This window comes from Melozone crissalis, unplaced genomic scaffold (genome assembly GCF_028551555.1).
Source record: "Melozone crissalis strain CALT ecotype California unplaced genomic scaffold, PUWL_Pcris_2 ptg000014l_1, whole genome shotgun sequence".
In the NCBI taxonomy this organism is placed as follows: Eukaryota; Metazoa; Chordata; class Aves; order Passeriformes; family Passerellidae; genus Melozone; species Melozone crissalis.
In genome coordinates, this window is record NW_026535792.1 from 4,672,223 (window position 1) to 4,691,287 (window position 19,065).

At 47.9% G+C, this 19,065-nt stretch overlaps 1 protein-coding gene and 1 long non-coding RNA gene across 10 annotated transcripts in view; one reads left to right on the forward strand and one right to left on the reverse strand.

Annotated features, from left to right (window-relative positions):
* Nucleotides 1-435: 435 nt before the first annotated feature.
* NR2F2 (nuclear receptor subfamily 2 group F member 2) lies at nt 436-14,353 on the reverse strand. Of its 2 annotated transcripts, none has more exons than XM_054272889.1 (3): nt 13,972-14,353; nt 5,620-6,147; nt 436-2,392 (listed from the first exon to the last, which is right to left on the reverse strand). In XM_054272889.1, the coding sequence occupies exons 1-3, from the start codon at nt 14,012-14,014 to the stop codon at nt 2,118-2,120; spliced, it is 846 nt and encodes a 281-aa protein (XP_054128864.1). In that variant the 5' UTR covers nt 14,015-14,353; the 3' UTR covers nt 436-2,117. The 2 variants fall into 2 exon arrangements, with proteins under 2 accessions (XP_054128864.1, XP_054128863.1); XM_054272888.1 differs by lacking the exon at nt 13,972-14,353 and adding an exon at nt 7,975-9,426.
* The window catches only part of LOC128934944 (uncharacterized), a 36,411-nt gene continuing 28,161 nt past the window's right edge, over nt 10,816-19,065 (forward strand). For all 8 annotated transcript variants that reach the window (XR_008482905.1, XR_008482901.1, XR_008482908.1 and 5 more), the window contains exon 1: nt 10,816-13,309. This is a non-coding gene — a long non-coding RNA (uncharacterized LOC128934944). The remainder of the gene's footprint in view (nt 13,310-19,065) is intronic.

The following is a 19,065-nucleotide window of genomic DNA, read 5'->3' on the forward strand; positions in this document are numbered from 1 at the left end:
CATATGGAAAAGAGAGAGATGACCTGTGGTCATGCTTTCACAGTCTAAAGGTTAAAAAATTAAAAAAAAAAAATAAAAAAAATAAAAAAAAAGAAATCCACTTGAGAGTATATACACATTAAAAACCGACTCCTCAGTGCTAGAAGCTAAAGCCACTCCATTTGAAGACCTCTCAATGACAACGATAGATGGCAACTACGGAGTATTATAAAAAATCACACATACTTAAAGAAAACTCATTGCAAACAACTGACCTATATTTACAATACTGCTATTACCTTGCTTGAATGATCTTGTGCGCGTATGTCAGACATTTACAAAAGATTTTTCGCCCCATTCTGATCATAAAATAGATACTGATCTCCAGATTTCTAATACTTTTTCACAACAATACCTTTCCTACGCAGGCACTTAAGTGTGACAAAAATAAGGGCCTTTTTTTTTTTTTTCCCCAGAAAATCCATTTTTAATTAACAGGAGGATTAGATGAATGGGGGTTGATGGTTTACCATTTCAGCATAGTACTTCCTAAAACCAGAGATAAACCACGAACTTAAGTCCTCCACCCCCATCCCGGAATTAAACAGGTAAATACACTACAATACATCTGCTACAAACTTACTGTGACAAGTAAACAAATCAATCGCCTATGGACTTAAATGACTGCAAACTATAGAGAAGTAATGTGGTTTCTGAAAGACATTTATGACAGCCAAACAAGTTTCAGATATCAAATAATATTTTAATTTCTGAATACTTTCAATTTTCCTTGGAATATAACACACAAAGACTCGACCAAACAGTTCAGTTATTATAACTTTTACAGTATACAGAAATGTTGCACTTAAAAAAAAAAAAAACCTTCAGTTTTTTTAAACACAAAACTGTAAACTCTAAGATACTGAATCAATCACGTTATCTATAAGTGCCAACAGTGTTATTTTGTCATGCTGATTTCAATGGTATTTTTTAAAAAGGGAAAATATCAACAATTATTATAATACAAAGGGCTTGCAAATATACAAACAGATAGAGGAGTTTAATAACAATTCATGATGAACTATGTGGAACCCAATTCAAATTACAAAAGTTCACTTTGCTTGTTTGCTTGTTTGTTTTTTTTTTTTTTCCTTTTAAATCAAAACCGTAGTGTGTCTTGGACACAAAATCCTTCTACCTATAATAAATCCCCACAGTTCATTTTCTGTCCGAAATATCAAAAAAACCTAGATTTGGGGGGAGTTATATGACACGTGTGGTTCATTCGGGTCTATATAATTATAGCTCTCTCAGCTTCAAGCTAGATTTTGGGTCACCACCTTAAGTGCGCTTCCATCATTGTGTTGTTGAGGGTTTTTTTTTTTCTCTTTTCCTTTCTTCCTATGATACTTTCGTGGACTCAGTTTTAATTCTTTCAGAACATATATTTTAAGGATACACAGTTTATTTTTTTTTTTTTAAAGAAGCCAAGGTTATATCAAAAATTATTATAGAACCACAGAATAAACTGGTTTGAAACCAGAAAAATACAAAAAGAACAGCTATAGGTACATAGACACATAGGACAATTAATAATTTGGAAAAAAAAGACTTACTTGCTTCCGTTCTGCTAATTTTCTCCAAATTTCCTTTAAATGCACTTTAAGCGAGATTTTTTAAAAAGTTTACCCCAAAAAAAAGAAAAAAAAAGAAGAAAAAAGAAAAAAAGAAAAAGCCCACCATCGTTTCTTTTCTTCTTCTTTCTTTTTTTCTTTCCCTCTTTTTTATTTTTTACAAAAAAAATGATAAGTAGCAAGTTTTTTTCTGAACGACACGGGAGTTTTTAATGCATTCTGTAAAAGTTCATTTGACAGTCTCTTTTTTTAATTCACAGTCCATTAATTTTTTCCTGTCTTCTCTTAGCAAACTTGTAACATCCTTTTACATCCTTTCTTAGCAGAAGGAAATTTAAGAAACAACCAGAACCCAAATGTCATTTGCTTTCCTTTCACTCACATCTCCCTTCTCAATTTTGAATTTTTATTTATTTTTTTTTTTAATTTTTGTCTCGGTGTTGTTGTTTTTTTTTTTCCTTTTATTTTCTCTCTCTCTCTCTTTCTCTCTCTCTCTTGGATGTTTTATTGAATGGACATGTAAGGCCAGTTAAAACTGCTGCCAGACAGTAACATATCCCTGATTAGGGTTTCTATGGGGGTTTTACCTACCAAACGGACGAAAAACAATTGCTCTATGACAGAAGAGGAGACAGTGCGAAGGGAGGGGAGACGTAGTAATAGCTTCCCGAATCGTGTTGGCTGGTTGGGATACTGGCTCCTAACATACTCTTCCAAAGCACACTGTGACTTCTCCTGTAAACTTTCAACATGGGCTACATCAGAGAGACCACAGGCATCTAGAAGAAAGTGTATTAAAAAAAAAAAAAAAAGATAAAAAAAAGAAAGAAAAGATTAAAAAAAAAAAAAAAAGAAAGCAATCATCAGATTAAAAAGGTTTTGGTGGTTTGTGGTTTTTTTTTTTTTTAATTTTTTAATTTGATTTTTTTTTTTCTCCAAATGTCTAGGTTTAAGAGTAGATGGTGCGCCATCACCTCGCCCCCCAGAGTTTAAGTGGGTTTCACCAAAAGGGACAATCTCTCTGTGCATGTGTGCGTGTGTGTGTCTGCATTTCTCTCTCTTCTAGAGGGTCTCCTTTAGGACAGAGCACAGCTCCCAGGGTCGAGATTCCTAATGGCACGACAGACCTGAGGGGTGGCAAGGAGGTGCTGGCCAAGCCTAATTTCATATCTCTGTGGTTTTTGGGGGAAAGGCTGGGGGGGCGGGGAAGCCTTGAGTCAAAAAGGGGGAAAGGGAGCCACTATTTCTCCACACCCCCCCCTTCTTGGAAAATAATTGGGGGGAGCCTAACCCTGTGATGAGAAGGACTACTACTCACAGTGATAGAAATCATAATAATAATAAAAAACTGGCCCAGCCAAAGATAATGGCGCCCCGGATCCAGCAACAGATTCTCCCCCAAAGAAGACAACGCGTTTTTCTTCAGTCTTTGAAACTGATTTAAGTGGCCCTTTAAAACTGATCTTGTCAGTTTAGCCTATTCAGAGGCAGCCATGCAAACTGTGATCTCTCTGTTCATTTGAGCTGTTTCTTTTCCCCCCTCTTTTCTTTTCTCTTTCTTTCTTCCCCCCCTCCACTCCCCCCTCTTTTTTTTTTTCCTCTTCTTCTTCTTTTTAAACCTAAAGGCCCTTACAAGAAGAAAACTCCCTGATAGGGTCTGGACATTTTTTTTCTTTTTTTTTTTTCTTTTTTTTTCTTTTTTTTTTTTCCCTGATACGCTAAAATACAATAAGTTCCCTTTAAATCAGAGACGTCTGTGCTGAAAGAGCACAGGTTGTGACCTGACCTCCCTGTGGCTTTCCTAGGCACAGGGCTAACACATGCATATTCTGCGAGTCATTAGAACCCAGATTTTTCCCCCCTCCCTCTTAAAAGAGGCTGCAGCAAACATTATATGCATCTATGTGCGTCTGCTTTACATCAGGGAGGGTTATTGGGGTGCTGCAGAAGCTGCAAGCATCACCCTATATTTTTTTGCATGCGGCTGTCTTCCCCAGAATCAGATAACAAGAAACGTTTATCTAGTTGGGAGGCAATTTACACGCCAGGCCTCCCATTTTGAAAATAGTCATAAATTAAACAGTTACGACAGGATCGGACGATTGTTTTCTCAGAAGGCTAAAAAAAAAAAAAAAAAAAAGTAAAAAAAAAAAAAAGTGATTTGGGAGAAAAGGCAGGATTGGAAATAAACTCCTTGGTGTGGGTGTGAGCTGGGCAGGGGCTGGGGAGGGATGTGAGCGTGTGTGGGATCCTCGTTGAGCGGCTGAGCGAGGGAGAGGAAAATGCATCCTAGAAAAATGACAGAAAAATAAAATAAGCACCCCACGGACACCCCTTCCCACTCGGGATCCCTGTCTCCCTGTGGCTAGATGCGCCCTGCTCATTGATCACCTCAGGATTTAACACCAGTAATTGGGGGGGGGAGGAAAAAAAAAAAGGAGAAGTTTTTTATGTGTAAAGCAATAATATATAAAAGGAAGTTTAGGTCACGACCCAGAACCTGGACAAAGTCCAGAAAATGACTTCGTTCCCCAGACCCCCTTTAACACAACAAGGAACGGATTGTGAGCCCTTCTTTTCCCACATAAACTACATTTTTTTCCTGTTTCCTGATATCAGGCTTTAAAAAACTCTGATGAGTAATTATTTTGCAGGTCCTGCTTCCATTCATATGTTTATCGCGTGGCCACTTTCCCAAGCGTCCGAATGAGTTACAGGCGAAATATATGTATTTTTAAATTTAATCCCCAAACTTCCAGGGCTCCAGCACACTGGGTTGCCGGTGCAGCCTCAAAGTTAGTGATCTGAGATAACGTATTGCACAAATTAGCGAGCAGATTTTTTTTTTTTTTTCCCCCTCAGAAGAAAAAAAAAAAAAAAAATTTAGCCTCCAGAGTTAATATCAGGATTATTACTCACCCAGGTTAAACTCTAGTGCAAGCTAATTAGATTTCACAACGCACTCAATTATTGCTTTATAACTCATGCACTATTTCTAGGCAGCAAAAGTTGACACATATTTCCCCCCCCTCCCCTCTTTGATTATCTAAGAAACACCTCGAGGTCTTTTCCTCGGGAGAGTCATGCTTGTGCCACCCCGGAATTACACCGCGGAGCGGCAGCTTCAGCCTCCTCTTACTTTTCCATACTATCCCTGTCTACTTATGGTAATGATCTTTTCGCACCCGCTACTCACTTTGGACTATGCAGTTCCTGCTGGGTACAAATGCAAACTTTTCCCCTTAGCTTAAATGACACAGAACTGCTCACTGCCACATTCTGTTTAAATCAGAGACAGCTCTTTGCAAAGTTGATTTATTTTATTTTATGAGATGGCAGGGAACATATTTTAAACTCAGATTTGTGCATTTAACTTTTTTTTTTTTTAATTCAATTTTTAATCCTGCAGGGCTTTTTTCCCTTCCTGGCTGCCCATAAAATGATCCTCTTTTTAAAGTGGTTTCACTGATAGGACGACTTGTATTTAACAACATCAAACAGATTTTGCTGCTGTTTGGATGCGTGTCATTAAATGCAACAACCCAGAGCTATACTGTTAAATAAAATATTATTTTCAATGGGAAGAGCGCAGTCTCTCGTGGCGAATGGGTGCCTCTTCCCGGGCCCCTTCTTTCCCAGTCCCCAGCATTATTCAGCTAGGCTTGGGGTGTATTTTGGCTGCCTGCTTTTTTCTTTAAAAAAAAATTAAAATGAATGGGGTGTGTGTATTTTATTTTTATTTTATTTTTTTCTCTGATTTGCACTCCCTAGAAGATGGGATGCTCGGATCCGAGGCCCTGCAGGGCAGAGCACAGGGCACCGCTTCCTAAAAGGAAAAGAGACCGCGCTGGCTCTCGGGGGGCAGGGAGCGGGCATGGGGTGCAGGCAATAACACATTGCAAGAGCAAACACTTCTCAAGGGGGGCCCGGGGAAGGAGGAGAGGAAAAAGAAAAAAAAAAACCAAAACAAAACAACAAAAAAAAGGAGCAAAGAAATGCCGCCTACCTGAGGTGAAGAGGACTATGGCCTTTAAACAGCTATATTCTGCAGAGTCGACATGCAATGCTTTCAGTTTTTCTACTTGCTCTTGGAAGATTCGTATGTGGTCCATAAAGGCGACCACTCGGTCAGCAGACATTGGCGAAGCGTGGAGGCCAGCAGCTGCCAGGAGCGGAGCTACGTGGAGGGGCATGGAGCACTGGGCAGCGTTGAGGACAAATAACTCGCTCCAGGTCAGCCTCAGGAGGGCCACCTGGTCTGTGATCTGGAGGTCTGGGAAGAAGGGGATATTCCTGGCCCACTCCACCGCGCTGAAGAGCATCCTAGCTGCCAGTTCACAAATGTTCTCGATGCCCATGATGTTGTTGGGTTGCATGCACTGACTGCCAAAGCGGGAGGTGGGGTAGGGCTCTGCTCTCAGAAGAAGGGAGATATATCCGGATAGGTAGGAATGGCAGTTGAGAGGGTCCCCATTTGTCAAGGCGAACTGACCATGAGTTGGCTGTGTGGGTGGCATTCTGCCCCTCTGGACCGCTGCAGTAAATAGAGAAGAAACTACAGCTATTAATATCTGAATTGCGACCATCGGTTCCAATACAGCCTGCTTTGTGTGCTTGTGCGTGCCTGTGTGACCCCGCACCCGGCCAGCTTCGGGGGGAAGCGTGCATTTTCCCCGCCAGAGTTCAGCCCCGGCCCCGCTCTAAGGCTCCGCAGTTCTCGGGTCAAGTCAAGCAACAACAAAAGCTGAGGGACGCTGTGGGCTCGGCCAGGGCTGCTGTGGGAGCCCGGCTCCTCACTTCCCAAAACACACCACAGTCCGGTTATCCCCCCCTCCCCTGCACCGCCACCCCCTCCTTCCAGAGATGCAGGATACGTCTTTGTGTGTTTTTTTCCTCCGTTACACCTAAACCAGCTCGTTGGTTTGAGGCTGGGGGAGCGGGATGGGGAAGGAGGAGGGGAGAAGGAAGAAACACTTCAGTTCGAAATCCCCGGCTCTGGTCCCACACGCGTTTCTCGCCCACTGAATACATTGTTGCTGCTGGTATTATACATCCCCCCCTCTCGTAAAAAATACCAAAGGAGGCGAAATCACCCCACAACATCCCCGGCAGGTCCCCTGGTGAGGCTGAGGGCATTATCCAAAGGCACCTTCCCCCGCTGCCCATGGAAAGTGGGCCTTTCATTTTGTTAATAAATTTACACGGTGACAGCGAGAGAAAAAGGAGAGAGAAAAAGGGCTCAGAGGCAGAGAGACGACAAGAAGGGAGAACGCCTAAAAATGTGCTTGATTTATATTTGTTATCGCCTGTATTCCAAGGTTAGTTACTCTTGCAGAAACACAAAGAGAGGAGCCCGGCGAGTCCCAAGCCCCCTCACCCTTAACCTACATAGCAGCGTCCAGACACAGAGCACGCACTGGAAAACTGCAGGCTCACATTTCCCGTCTAATTTTATATCACAAAGACTCCACTTGCAGAGATCCGAGCACCCCACACTTACTTCTGGACTGCTCCTTACACCCCCCACCCCATCCCTTCTACCCCCTCCTGCCTCTCCCGGAGGAGCAAGAAAATAAGAGGAAGAAGAGAAAAGTGAGGAAATAACAACCAGCAAAGGCAGGCACACGGCAGTGTGTGTATACACACACACTCGTGGAGATATGTGTGTGTGTGTATGTATATTTTTAAAGGAGGAAAAATCCGGCCGGGAATCCACAGTGGAGTGCTGTAGAGCCTCGGTAGGGTGAGTCCCATTGTAATAGTAATTTGAACCGCCTGTGTAAAATTGCAATCTAAGGCAGGGTGCTGGAGGATATATATATATGCGTGTGTGTATGTGTATGTGTGTGTGTGCATCTCGGGAGGCTCCGTGTGTGTGTGTACACACACGCACAGACACACACACACACACACACACAGGGCTGCTCGGGGCACAGGGGCTAAGGCTGAGCATGCAGGAGGAAACACGAAGGAAAAGTAACCACACGTCAGAATCATCATCTCGCTCCTAAGCAGCGTGAAACTAAAAATCCACTTTCAATAAACCTCCATCAGCAAAATCAAAACAAACACAAATCAATTACGAGTGCAGGAGAAAGCATGCGAGAGCCCCTGCCTCCCTGCCCACCCTCCCCAACACCGCTTTCTTTCATTACGAGAAAGTTTCTGGCTGGTTTATTCGAGGGGGGTGGGTGGGGGGGAAGGAAAGGTTCTGGTTGGGTTTGGGGTTTGGAGAGGAAAGTTAAAAATGCTAAGAGCAATTATATATATTATTTAAAAATAATAAAAAAAGGAAAACCAAACAAACCCCAAAACGCAGCGAGTGAAAAAAAAAATTGCAAAACAAATGAAATCCCAATACCTTCCCGTCTCATGCCAACTTTGAGGCATTTTTTGAGGCGGCAGTACTGACACTGATTGCGGTGGTGCTGGTCAATGGGACAGTTCCTGTTGGCACGACAAGTGTAGCTGAGATTCCTCCTTACACTCCGCTTGAAGAAACTCTTGCAACCCTCGCAGGTAAACTGGCCATAATGTTTGCCACTAGACTTGTCCCCACAAACCACACATTCAATGTGCTGCTGCTGCTGCTGCTTGTCTCCTTGGTTCTGCTGGCTCGGCGGGTTGGTCTGGGCTGGCGTACTGGGAGGGCCCCCGGGCCCCGGGGTCTGTGGGGTGTGCGGGGCCCCGGCCGGGGGTCCCTGCACCGGCGGGGCTTGCGAAGGCTGCGTTCCCTGAGCTCCGGGCACATCGTCCTGGGGGTCTCGCCACGCACCGACTACCATTGCCATATCTATTGGACACCGTTGCCAAACTTCCTGTTCCCCCTTTATTTTCAAAGTTTGTTTGCTTTGCTTTTCAGATCAGCTTTGCAGCAGTCTTTTTATTTTTTTGTCCTCCCCTCTCTCTCTCTCTCTTTTTCCCTCTCTCTCTTTTGTTGTTTTGCCTTTTTTTTTTTTTTTTTTTTTTTTTTTTCAGGAGGGTCGGGGTGGGGGGGATCTCCCGGTACCGGCGAAGGTGCAGAAGCACGGGGCGATGGAGGTGTGTGTGCGGGGGGGCGAGGTGCGAGTCGATTGTCTGGGCTCCAGGAGAGCAAAGTAAAGGGGTGGTGGGGGTGGGGGAGAGAGGGGGAGAGAGAGAGAGAGAGAGAGAGGAGAAAAAAAAAAAAATCTCTTCAAAGATCTCCCTCTCTCTCTCTTAGAGCTGATCTGCAGCAGAGTAGTTGAAGGAGGAGAGGCGGGTGTCTGGGGGCCAGGTCCAGGGAAGCTCGCAGTCAGCCATTCAGGAAAGCCATCAAAATAAGAATGAATAAAAGGTTAAAGATTACACACACAGCGGAAAAAAACACGCACAGCGGAGGAGACTCTTCTCGGCGCGGAGAGCGGTCGGTCTCGCCGTAGTTTTTGGAAGTCCAGCTTGCAGCAGCAACATCAACTGCGATCGCTTTGTTTTTGTGGGCTTTTTTTTTTTCCTCCTCCTCCTCTTTCCTCCTCTCTCTCTGCTCTGTCTCTCCTCCCTCCTTCGCTCGCTTTAATTCTTCCTCTCCGCCGCTCCGCCCGGCCGCTGCGCTCTTGCTCTCTCTCGCTCCCTCTTTTGGGCTCGGGGGTGTGGGGGGGCTGTTGGCTTTTTTTTTTCTCCTCCTCGCTCTCTCTCTCTCTTTTTTTTTTTTTTTGTTTTATAAAAAAATTCTTATGATCGTTACGATTACGATTATTATGAATTATTATTATGATTGTTTATTTGTTCCTCCTCCTCCTCCTCTCCGGCGCCGCCGCTCTGCTCCGCTCTGCCCCGTTCCGCCGGTTCGCCGCTCCCGCCGCGCCGCGTCCCCGCCGCCGCTCCCGCTCCCGCCGCCGCTCGGGTGCCGCTGCCGCCGCTCCCGCCGCCGCCGCTCCCGCCGCCGCTGCCGCCGCCGCCGCGCTGCCTTATGCTGCTTCTGCCGCCTCGCAAGTGGGCTCTCGCCTCCGCGCCGCCGGTGCTCACGGCGCGGGCAGGGGGAGGGGGGCCGCGGGGCGGGGGGGAGGGAAGGAGTCAACTCGCCAGCGCAGCAGCGCCCAGCCAGCCAGGATGATAAAAGAGGGGAGCGGGAGGAGGAGGAGGAGGAGGAGGAGGAGGAGGAGAGGAGGAGGAGGAGGAGGAGGAGGAGGGAGAGGGAGAGAGAGAGAGAGAGAGAGAGAGAGAGAGGGAAGGATCATAACCCAGCGCGCAGCATCGCTCCTCAGCCGGGGAGGGAGGGAGGAGGGGAAAAAAATCACCACGGGGAGAGCGCGCCAGCGCTCCCCCCCCCCCCCCCCGCCCCAAAATAAAAAGAAGCAGGGGCTCCCCCCCGCTCCCCTCCCCTGGCGGCGGCGGGGAGGGGCGGCGCGGGGCGGGGCGGGCGGGCGGTGCGGGCGGCGTGTGGGCCGAGGAGCGGCGAGCGCGCTCCCCGCCGGCCGCTCGCCCCGCTGGCGGGAGAGTGAACTTTGACACGGCTGCTGCAACTCAGCGCGCGTCGCCATGGCGACCGCGCGCCTTATAAGGCAACCGGGCCGGCGCCTGAGTGGCCAGGAGCGCGCGCCCCGCCCCCCGGCCCTCATTGGCCCGCGCCGCCCTTGCGCGGCCCGCCATGGCCGCCGCCGCCGCCCGCGCGGTCCTAGCGCCGGCCGCCGCCCCGCGCCCGCCGCCCCGCGCCCTCACGCCCCGCCGGGGCCAGGGGTGAGGGCGAGCCCGGCGTGCGGAGCGCGGCGCCGCCGCCGCCTCACCTGGGGCTGCCCGCCGGGGCACGGCCTCGGGGGTCGGAGGGGGCGGCCGGGTGCAAAGCGGCAAGCAGGCGCTAAACCGAGGTAAAACTCCACGGAATAAAGTAAAGCCGAGCCCCGGCGCTGCCGCCGCCGCCGCTGCGGGGAAGGGGCGGCCGCGGGTTGTCCGAAAGCGCTCGGGGAGCGCGGTGCGGGCTGGAGCCCGCCGGGGGTCTCACAGCAGAGCCCCCCGGCCCCGTTCCGGGCACCTGCGCTCGGCGCGGCCGCCCGTGTCCCGCCGCCCGCCCGAGCCGAGCCCCGGCCGCCCGCGGAGCCGCGCCGAGCCGGGCCGGGCTGCGCTGAGCCGCGCCGAGCCGAGCGCGCCCTTGCCCCGCGCTCCGGGAGCGGCCGCTCGCACCGCCCGGCCCCGGCGGGGCGCGGGGGCTCCGCCGCTCCGCCCGAGCGCTCCCGGGTCCCGCTCGCCCCGGAGCGAGGGGAGCGCGGCTCCGCTGCAGCAGCTCCGGAGCCCGGCACGGCGCTCCGCAGAGCGTGACAGCCGAGCCTTCCGCACGGCATCGCCACGGCGTGGCTCGCCTCAACCCCTTTAACTTTATGTCGGGGTCTTGCGGGTTCGGGGGTTTGGTGACCGCACGTACCCCGACTCTGTAACGCGACCTCCGTTCTGTACCACGAGCAGGTAACAGAGCTAAGCACGGGGACGTGTTTATTTCCCGCTGAATGGAGCTACCGGCCAGCGGAGCGGGGACTCGAGTCCGTCTCCCGGTGAAAATGGCCAAAAGACACTCGAACAAGCGAAGGGACGGAGAGATAAAATAGAAAACATGTTAACACAGACAGATAAATGCCCGGCCGGACCCTTCCTCCTCCGCGAACACACGCGTCTGTGAGCGCTCGCATCCCAGCCGGTCACCAAGCACGGCCGAGGGGACACAGACCTGGGCACAACTCTGTCAGGGATTCATTGCCCCGCACCTCCTCACACACACTTTTTCATGTTGCCACATGCCCACGCACTCGTGCCGCAGAAATAAAACGTGTGGCTAAAGCCGCAGGTGCGGAGATGGTTGGAAAGTTGTAAAAAGCACCTCGCCTTGAGGGTGTCCTGCCGGGAAACCTGGCGTGTTTCAGACCCCACGGGCGAAGAGGTTTTTGCGACTCAATTTCAAAGACAAGGCTGCAGCGTTCCCATTGATCCTCACGGAGCAAAAAATAACCTTTACCCGAAACAGTGACCAGGAAGGACTGGGAAGACAGAAAGTGGGGAAGGAATCTTTCCAGGTTAAAATGTGGGGAACTGCCTTATGGTTTCCAAACAAGCCAGAGCTGAGGAGGTGACCTTTCGGGGAGGGTAGGAGAAGGTGGGAGTTCAAAATACAGAATAGCCACAGATTGTTGCTGATGTTGGATTTCCTGAGGAAAAAAATAAAAGCCAAAACCCAAAGCACAACCCAACACCAACCTTTCCTGTCTCGAATCTGACAAAGTAAACAGGATTAATTCACCATATGAAAAAACATAAACGCCGTCCTAACAAATGCAGAAATCAGAAGAGAAAGCGGTTTTAACAGGACGCACAATATTAATAGTTTGAACGTATGATCGTAAAAATGAAAAACCATTGATATACGCTTAAAAGCCGCCGTATACGCTGATTGCTCAAGCATTAATGAAGAATGCCCCAGATTAACTATTTGCTCTTCGAGGGATGCAGCGATATAACTATCTATTAGCACCATTAGATGCTTTGCTATTTATTTGAAAACACCCCTGCGAGTGGGTTGAGACAGAGGAGATGAATGTAAAAAATGAACTGCAGCTAATTTCGCTAAATAATCCTCGAAACCTGAGCGCTTCGCAAGGAAGGGGGAGATTCTCCACTGTCCTTCTCCGAGGCTTAATGACAATAGAAATGCTCTGGTTTAAAAGTGAGACCGTGTTGGTTTTCCAAATAAACAAAAGCATCCCTCCTGCCATTTTACTGCAGATGTAAATTTATTTTAATGAGAGGGAGTGGAAGGATTTATTTTGCTAAAATTGAGTTGGGGATAGAGCCGGTGTAAATCTTTAGGTTTCAAAAAGAGAGGAGGAAGGAGGGGGAAGCTGCTTTCCTGGCAGAAAGCTGCCTAACAGTCCTCTAATTCTTTCTAGATTAAATCGCAATATGAATACAGCATCGAACAAATACCGAGTTTCGCTCTGAACTCAGTGGAAAGCAGTTACGTCTAACAGAATTCAATGAATTCCTCTTCTCCCTCAATGTAGTATGTGTGTGTTTTTCTCTTCCACCACACTGAAGTTCCATGAATAGGGAAAGTGGCTCCTATTGTGTGCCTCTGAACTTCCAAGTCAATGCAATTTTTAACCACTGGCTTGTGGTACTTTGAAAATCACCAGGGGCTGTCAGAGTTGGGTCCTCTGAAAAATTTACAGTGCTAAATCAGAGCATATGCTGTGAGAGAGGAAAAAAAATTGCTTAAGATTGGAGCAAGTACAGTATCTGGCTGCCCCCTAGTGTAAGTCTCTTATCTGCCTAAAATTCAACTTTAAAAGAAAAGGATCTCTTAAAGGGAAACGACTTTTGGCTCACGTATGCATACGAGAATGAAACTTCTGTACATTTTAATCTGATTAATTCCTAAGGATTTAAAATTAATTGGCTTGGGCACTCCTAGACCGGACTATAAGATTTCTGCATCAGGGTTTCTGCGAGAGCTGTGCCGAATAGGTATTTTTAAGGGATAGTGGTAAGGGATTGGGTTGGGGGGGGGGGAGATCCTGTTTTGTGATTTTTTTTTTTTTAACGAGGATCCGAGCCTCGCTTGCTGTTGTCAGAGCAAAACACTTCTGCCGCTTAAAGTCAGATCTACGTCTTTTGCAATAATACTTAAAAAAAAAAAAAAAAAAGGATAAATAATTGCCTTAAAGCCTCAGCCGAACTGCCAACCACACCTTCGGATGGTGAGTATATTCCAGCTTCTTTCCATTGTACTTGCTTAGCCAGGGAAGCGACCGGATGGGGAGAGGGGATCTCGGCGCTTTACCTTCACCACAACCTCTTTTTTTTTTTTTTTTTTTTTTTTTTTTTTTTTTCTTTTTTCCCCCTTCTCCCCCCACCCCAAATAAACGCTGCCAGCTGCACGGAGCGACGCGATCGCGGGCAGTTTAATAGCTATCCCTTAAGTTCAGAGCCCCTCTCCTGCCCTCCCACCCTCCGGAGCAGGTCGGTCCGCGCTCCGCCCGAGCGTTCCCGGCGCCGGGCAGGGCAGCGGGCTCTGCTCCCGGGGAAATGACTCGCAGGCGCTTTGCCTCGGACCTGGAAAGCGGCTCCGGTCCTTGGGTTTGTTCGCTTGTTTGTTTGTTTGCTGCTTTTGCTTTATTTAGCTTAAAGGACGTGCTAAACTGATGGTGCTGCAATTACACATACTTGGGTCTGCCCCCCTCCCCTCTTCCCCTCCTTAGAGCAACCCACGTAACCTTAGAAACGATCGTTTAAGACGCACGTTAGCTAACATTTGCTTTTTTGGATTTTTTGTTTTCCTTAAAAGAGAAACACAAGAATCACAACACATTGCCCGAAAAAAGTGTCAAAGAAGAAGAAAAAAAACTATAAGTAAACATACCAAAACCATATTTGCCTTGTTCAAGGTCCCAAATCGCTTGCATCTTCCTTTTTCTACCTCTCCTTTAGTTTGGCAGGTGAAACAAACAAATAAAAAAAAAAATTCAGACCGCTGTTTGCCCCCCAGAAAGATGTGCGTTGGGTAATTAAAGAGAAGTCTCCTTCTTGGTGTTTATCTAAGCGATTGTGCAAACTGATTAAAAAAAAAAAAAAAAGAGGGAGAGAGAAAAAAAAAAGTAAAGTTACAGCCTTCAGGGGGGGAAAAAAAGGAAGCAAGGTGAAGGGAATAGATTTCCCACAACCTAAAGGGAAGTGCTTTCGATGTATTATTAGCGATCAGCCTTGGGAGAGAGAGGAAAAAAAAAAACACCCTGAACACACTCTAACTTTACACAGACAAGATTTCAGGGGGGGCTTTGTACACAGCTGCTTAGGAATGTGCGCCTTGCCTTTAAGAAAAAATCCCCAAGCCCAAGGTAGGAGATGTCTTTGAGTGATCCTTGTCTCATTTCATTCCTTAGAAGGAAGAGCGTCTCGCTACACCTTGTTTGGAGCTGGAAAGGCGAGACTTAAAAAAATAAAAAAAAATTAGGGAAAAAAAAAGGGGGGGAAAAATATTCTCAACCCACCCTTCCAATTGGGGAGGAAAAAAAAAATAAGAGAGGGAAATCTCCTAAGTTAATGACTGTGGGGGTAGGATGGATGCGACGGATTTCAGCCCCCCCTCCCCCCCTTTCCCACCTCCCCCCTCCCCGGCAGGAAAAAAAAAAAAAAAACGAAAAAGAAAAGAAAAAGCCAACCGCAAACAACTACAGGCTGGACTATCAACACATGCACCGAAGGGGAAAAAATATATAGTGTCCTGTGTAGGGTCGGCAGGGAACGCAAGCACACGCTAAAGCAAGTTGGGAAAGAATCCGAGCTAATCAGCAATCTCTTTCTCTCTCTCTCCTTCTCTCCCTCTCCCCCCCCCCCTCTCTCTCTCTCTCACTGCCCCTGAGATCCCAGCTCGAAAGAGGTACTCCACATTTTTTCATTACCAAAAATCCGTTGCAATAATCATTTGTTGCTAATTGAAACCCTTGGAGACATTTTTCCCCACCCCCTTCACAAACATGGCAACTTTTAGTCATGGGAAGCACGTTTAGTTTTATTTTATTTAAATTAAAAAAAAATACGGTTAGGAAAAGGCTGAATCTTTCACCCACGAGAAATATCAGCGAGTCAGCCCCCTTCCCCAGGATGGGAGGGGGGAGTGGGGGGAACGGGACCCCGGTACAGTGAGGGCTTGGGAAAATTTGGAATACATTATACCGCCTTTGGCAGGAGAATACTCTCCAACTAATGGATTCCTGCTCCTTTTTGTGTGTGTGTGTGTATCAGTGTGGGGGGTTTCTGGAAAGAGGGGTGGTGGTCGTGGTGGTGGGGAGCCGAGCTTTTATTTTAAGAAACTGTTAGGGTAGGGAGTGTGTCATACTTGACAAATGGAACAAACGCTCTTCCATTTCTTGCTTGTCCTTGCCTTAAAACAGGAATTAAGTTAACCACAGTGCTGCATGTTAATTGCATGTTTACTGGGCTAATGAAAATTACAAAAGGGTTTTGCCACCTCGATCGGTGATGAAAAAGTATGAAGGCGATTGTCATTGCAGCCTTCGGGGAGGGCCCGGGGGGTGGGGGGGAAGGACTGGCCACGAACAATATTGATCAGAAGAAGGATAAATCTTTTAACTGCTTGTTAATACCATAAATATGGTCTACACAAGTTTCCACTCTTGTTAAGTCTAATCAGTACATGGAAGATGGAGACATAGCCCACTTGAATGAATTTTTATTATTGCCAGAGGGGTACTTGCATCTGTGGGCTCCCTCCCCTCCTCAATTTGAGCACCCCCTGCCCCCCCTTTCAAAATCCCCCCTTGCAGGGGAGGATCGTGAAGGTGTGCAGAAAGCACAGGAGACAAATCCAAGCTTTTTGTCCTTTCTTCATTTTTCCAAATGTTCCTTTTTTATATTTTTTCTGTAAAGCTGAACGGGTCATGGCAGAGAAAGCCTAAAGGGGGGGACACCCCCGCCCGACCCCCCCTTTTATTCTTGAGATCTCTGGATGAAAGGCTGACCCAGTAATTCAGTTTGATGATAACCATTTTCATGCTTGAAAACAATCTGCCAAATTAAACCTAAATGGAAAGAGCAGTGGGAAAGGTAGCGAGAGCAGGGCGTTTTGAAATCCCCCCCACCTCTCCGAAAGGGATTATTTGGCCAAAGGAGGAGGGAAAGGCAATTAAATAGACTAAAGATGATTTAAATCCCAACCAAAAATAATTCCAGGGAGAAGTTTGCCCCCTCCGGTGTTGCCCAGCCCTGGATTTGAAAACTTTGGCCCAACTTGTGGCAATAGCTACAACTTTGCTCCGCAGGGGTCAGAGGTGAGGGCTATTTTAACCCTAAAAGCCTGCGAGTGACCAAGGTTGCGGCTGGGCGCGCAGCACTAATAGCCATAATTACCTCCTCCCCTTCCAGGGACATTCCTCGCAGCAGCAGTGTTAGACGCCGAATTGAAGAAAATCCTGGAGCTGAACATATCTTCGGGGGTAAATAACAGCAATATGAAGGAATTTCAGAGCTCTCCCTTTCGCTTGGGGGGATTGAAGCTTTTTTTTCCTTTTTTTTTTTTTTTCTCCCCTCTTTTTTTCCTTTTTTCCTCCTTCCCCCCCCCCTCCCCCCCCGCCTTGCCAGCATTCCCAAGGCGCTGGGTCTTTGTCTTAGAAGGAATGGAGTGTCTGAATGGTGTGAAAGGGACAGAGAGGGTTGCTTCAAATCGATTTTACTTGTCCTCTCTGTCTTTTCGGATCAACGCCCTTCAATGGACACATAGGTGCTCTTTCAACCAAAAACTTGTGCAACATTTTCTGCCTGTATTGGTGCTAAATACAATAAATGCTGGGCAGATTTTTTTTTTTCTTTCTTTCCAAAGCAGAAAGCACCCTAATTAAATTGTTTTATATGGACAGTCAAGACAGACCAATTAAGTATGCATTAGTATAAAGATATATTCGAGAGATAAGCGCTCTATAGGAGCCCTGTCTAGGCAAGGTGTGGAAAGTGTCCTCTCGAAGAGAGCCTGTGAGCAGGGTTTCATATGGATTTTTCCCCTCCATTGCCTCCTATACTCGAGTAACGGGCTGAATAAGTTAGAGAAAAGCCATTAGTGAAAGTGGTTTCTAAACAAAGTTAACAGGTGGATGTAGCTGGTTTTACATTTGAATAACAGTCGCACATCTGTAATACACAGCCCTGGATTTATGCAGCGCCTGTGCAGGCAATGTCCATTTCCAGAGATGAACGCCTCCGACCCAGAACTGAGGTGCAAAGGCACAGGCACGGGGATAAAATAAATATCTGGGCACCTCTGTGGGCTGCAGGGCATGGTGCGAGCGAGCACACAGAGGCGATGCAGAGATCACTGGGTGGCCATTGTGTGGAGGCACCCAGGCTGCATCAGACAGGCACCACTGCTGCCTCGGACACCTCGGCGGGCACAGCAGCTCCTGGGGTGTTACAAGGGGAGGCATTGGCTTTGCCAGCAGTGAAAGAGCGCATCAGGATAAAGCACGCACACATCCACACGCGAACTTCTCCTGCTACCCATTTTATCACTCTGGGAAAGCTCTCGTTATGGTTAACCACAGGAAACGCGCTTTAAAGCTCTTCTCCATTTCCTTTATTACTATTATTATTATTTTCCTTCACTGCAGCTTTTCCATGTCGTTCAAAAAAAACAAAACAAAACAAAACACCACCCCAAACCAAAAAACCCCAGACAAACAAACAAACCAACAAACCACTGAGCCCCCAGCAGCCCTGCCCCAGCCTGCTCCTGGGGCAGGCAGAGCCGCGGGATGCGGTGAGGAGGAGGAGGGAGGCGGGCTGGAAGTTGCTGGGGCACCCTCCATCCCTGGGCACACCGTGGGCACCGGCTGGGGCTGAGCTGTGCCCGGGGGTGCTGCAGGGTGGGTGCGAGCGGGGAATCGCCCTCTCAGAGCCGTGACACCGCAGCGCAGAGAGCGGCCGGGGCTTTCCTGCAGGGGAACAAGGGGAACAGAGGTTCAGGGGTGCAGAGCTGCCCGCTCTGATCCCCATTTTCCAGCAGCGCCCTGCGTGTGTCAGCCCATGCCAGGGATGTGGGAGACGGGGATGGAGAAGCCATTCCTCGCTTAGGTGCTTTAATGGCACGGTAAACAGGTTAGAAACAGACGGGTTTAAAGACTCGGTTTTGCTTTATTGGTCACCTTCGAGGATAAATCATAACAGACAGTATGGGGGGCAAAGGATTCATCTAAAGGAGATCTCAGCAAGTCACTACCCGGACAATAGTCCACCTCCTGTTGGGTTGCGTATTGATCAGGAGAGGAGCTGAGGATGTCGCCACACTAAATATTTACTGATCACACACAAATAGCCGCGACTTGAACGATTTTCTCCTGTGAGGAGAGCAGAGAGAGAAGGGTAAATCATTTTATTAGTGTGTATAAAGCAAAGAGCACACTCTGGCTTGGAGTGTTTTAAAATGTGTCTTCAGCTGGATGAAAAGAGTTAGGGAAATCGATATGGAGTGATTAGACGAACCAGTCGTGTCAAAGAGAGAGGCTGTGAATTTCATGGATTTGGTTATACCGGGAGGGGGAAAATATACCGAGAGATTAAAGGGAGGAACCCATTTTAGCAGAGCCAATGAAAAAATAATATCTAATCAGAGCCGGCAAAGGTAGGGACGGGATAAGACCCACATTTCTAAAGAATCACATCAGCTGGAGAGGGATCAGGGACGCAGATGAAAGAGGCAAACGGGGGGAGAGCTGGAGAGTAGGAGCCTAGAAATGCTACAGAGCAAATCCAGGAGAGGCAGAGAAAAGTCGCCTCTGTGGAGCAAAGCTGAGACACCACGAAAATGGGGACAAAAGGCTCAGGAGCGAGGGAGAAGGGCTGGAGTGATCGGGCGCCTGCCTGCCTTGGAGGTGAAGTTGAGGGGTGCCCAGCCCGTGTACCCAGCAGGCAGAGAGGGCTCTGACAGCACATCCAGCTCCCATCCGAG

Excerpts from the sequence above, each read along its gene's own strand:
- NR2F2 (XM_054272888.1), bottom strand. The coding sequence starts at position 8,404 with ATGGCAATGGTAGTCGGTGCGTGGCGAGACCCCCAGGACGATGTGCCC. Across the intron at positions 6,148-7,974 it reads AGTTGGCATGAGACGGGAAG|CGGTCCAGAGGGGCAGAATG; the intron begins GTATTGGGATTT and ends TATTTACTGCAG. Across the intron at positions 2,393-5,619 it reads CATAGTCCTCTTCACCTCAG|ATGCCTGTGGTCTCTCTGAT; the intron begins GTAGGCGGCATT and ends ACTTTCTTCTAG.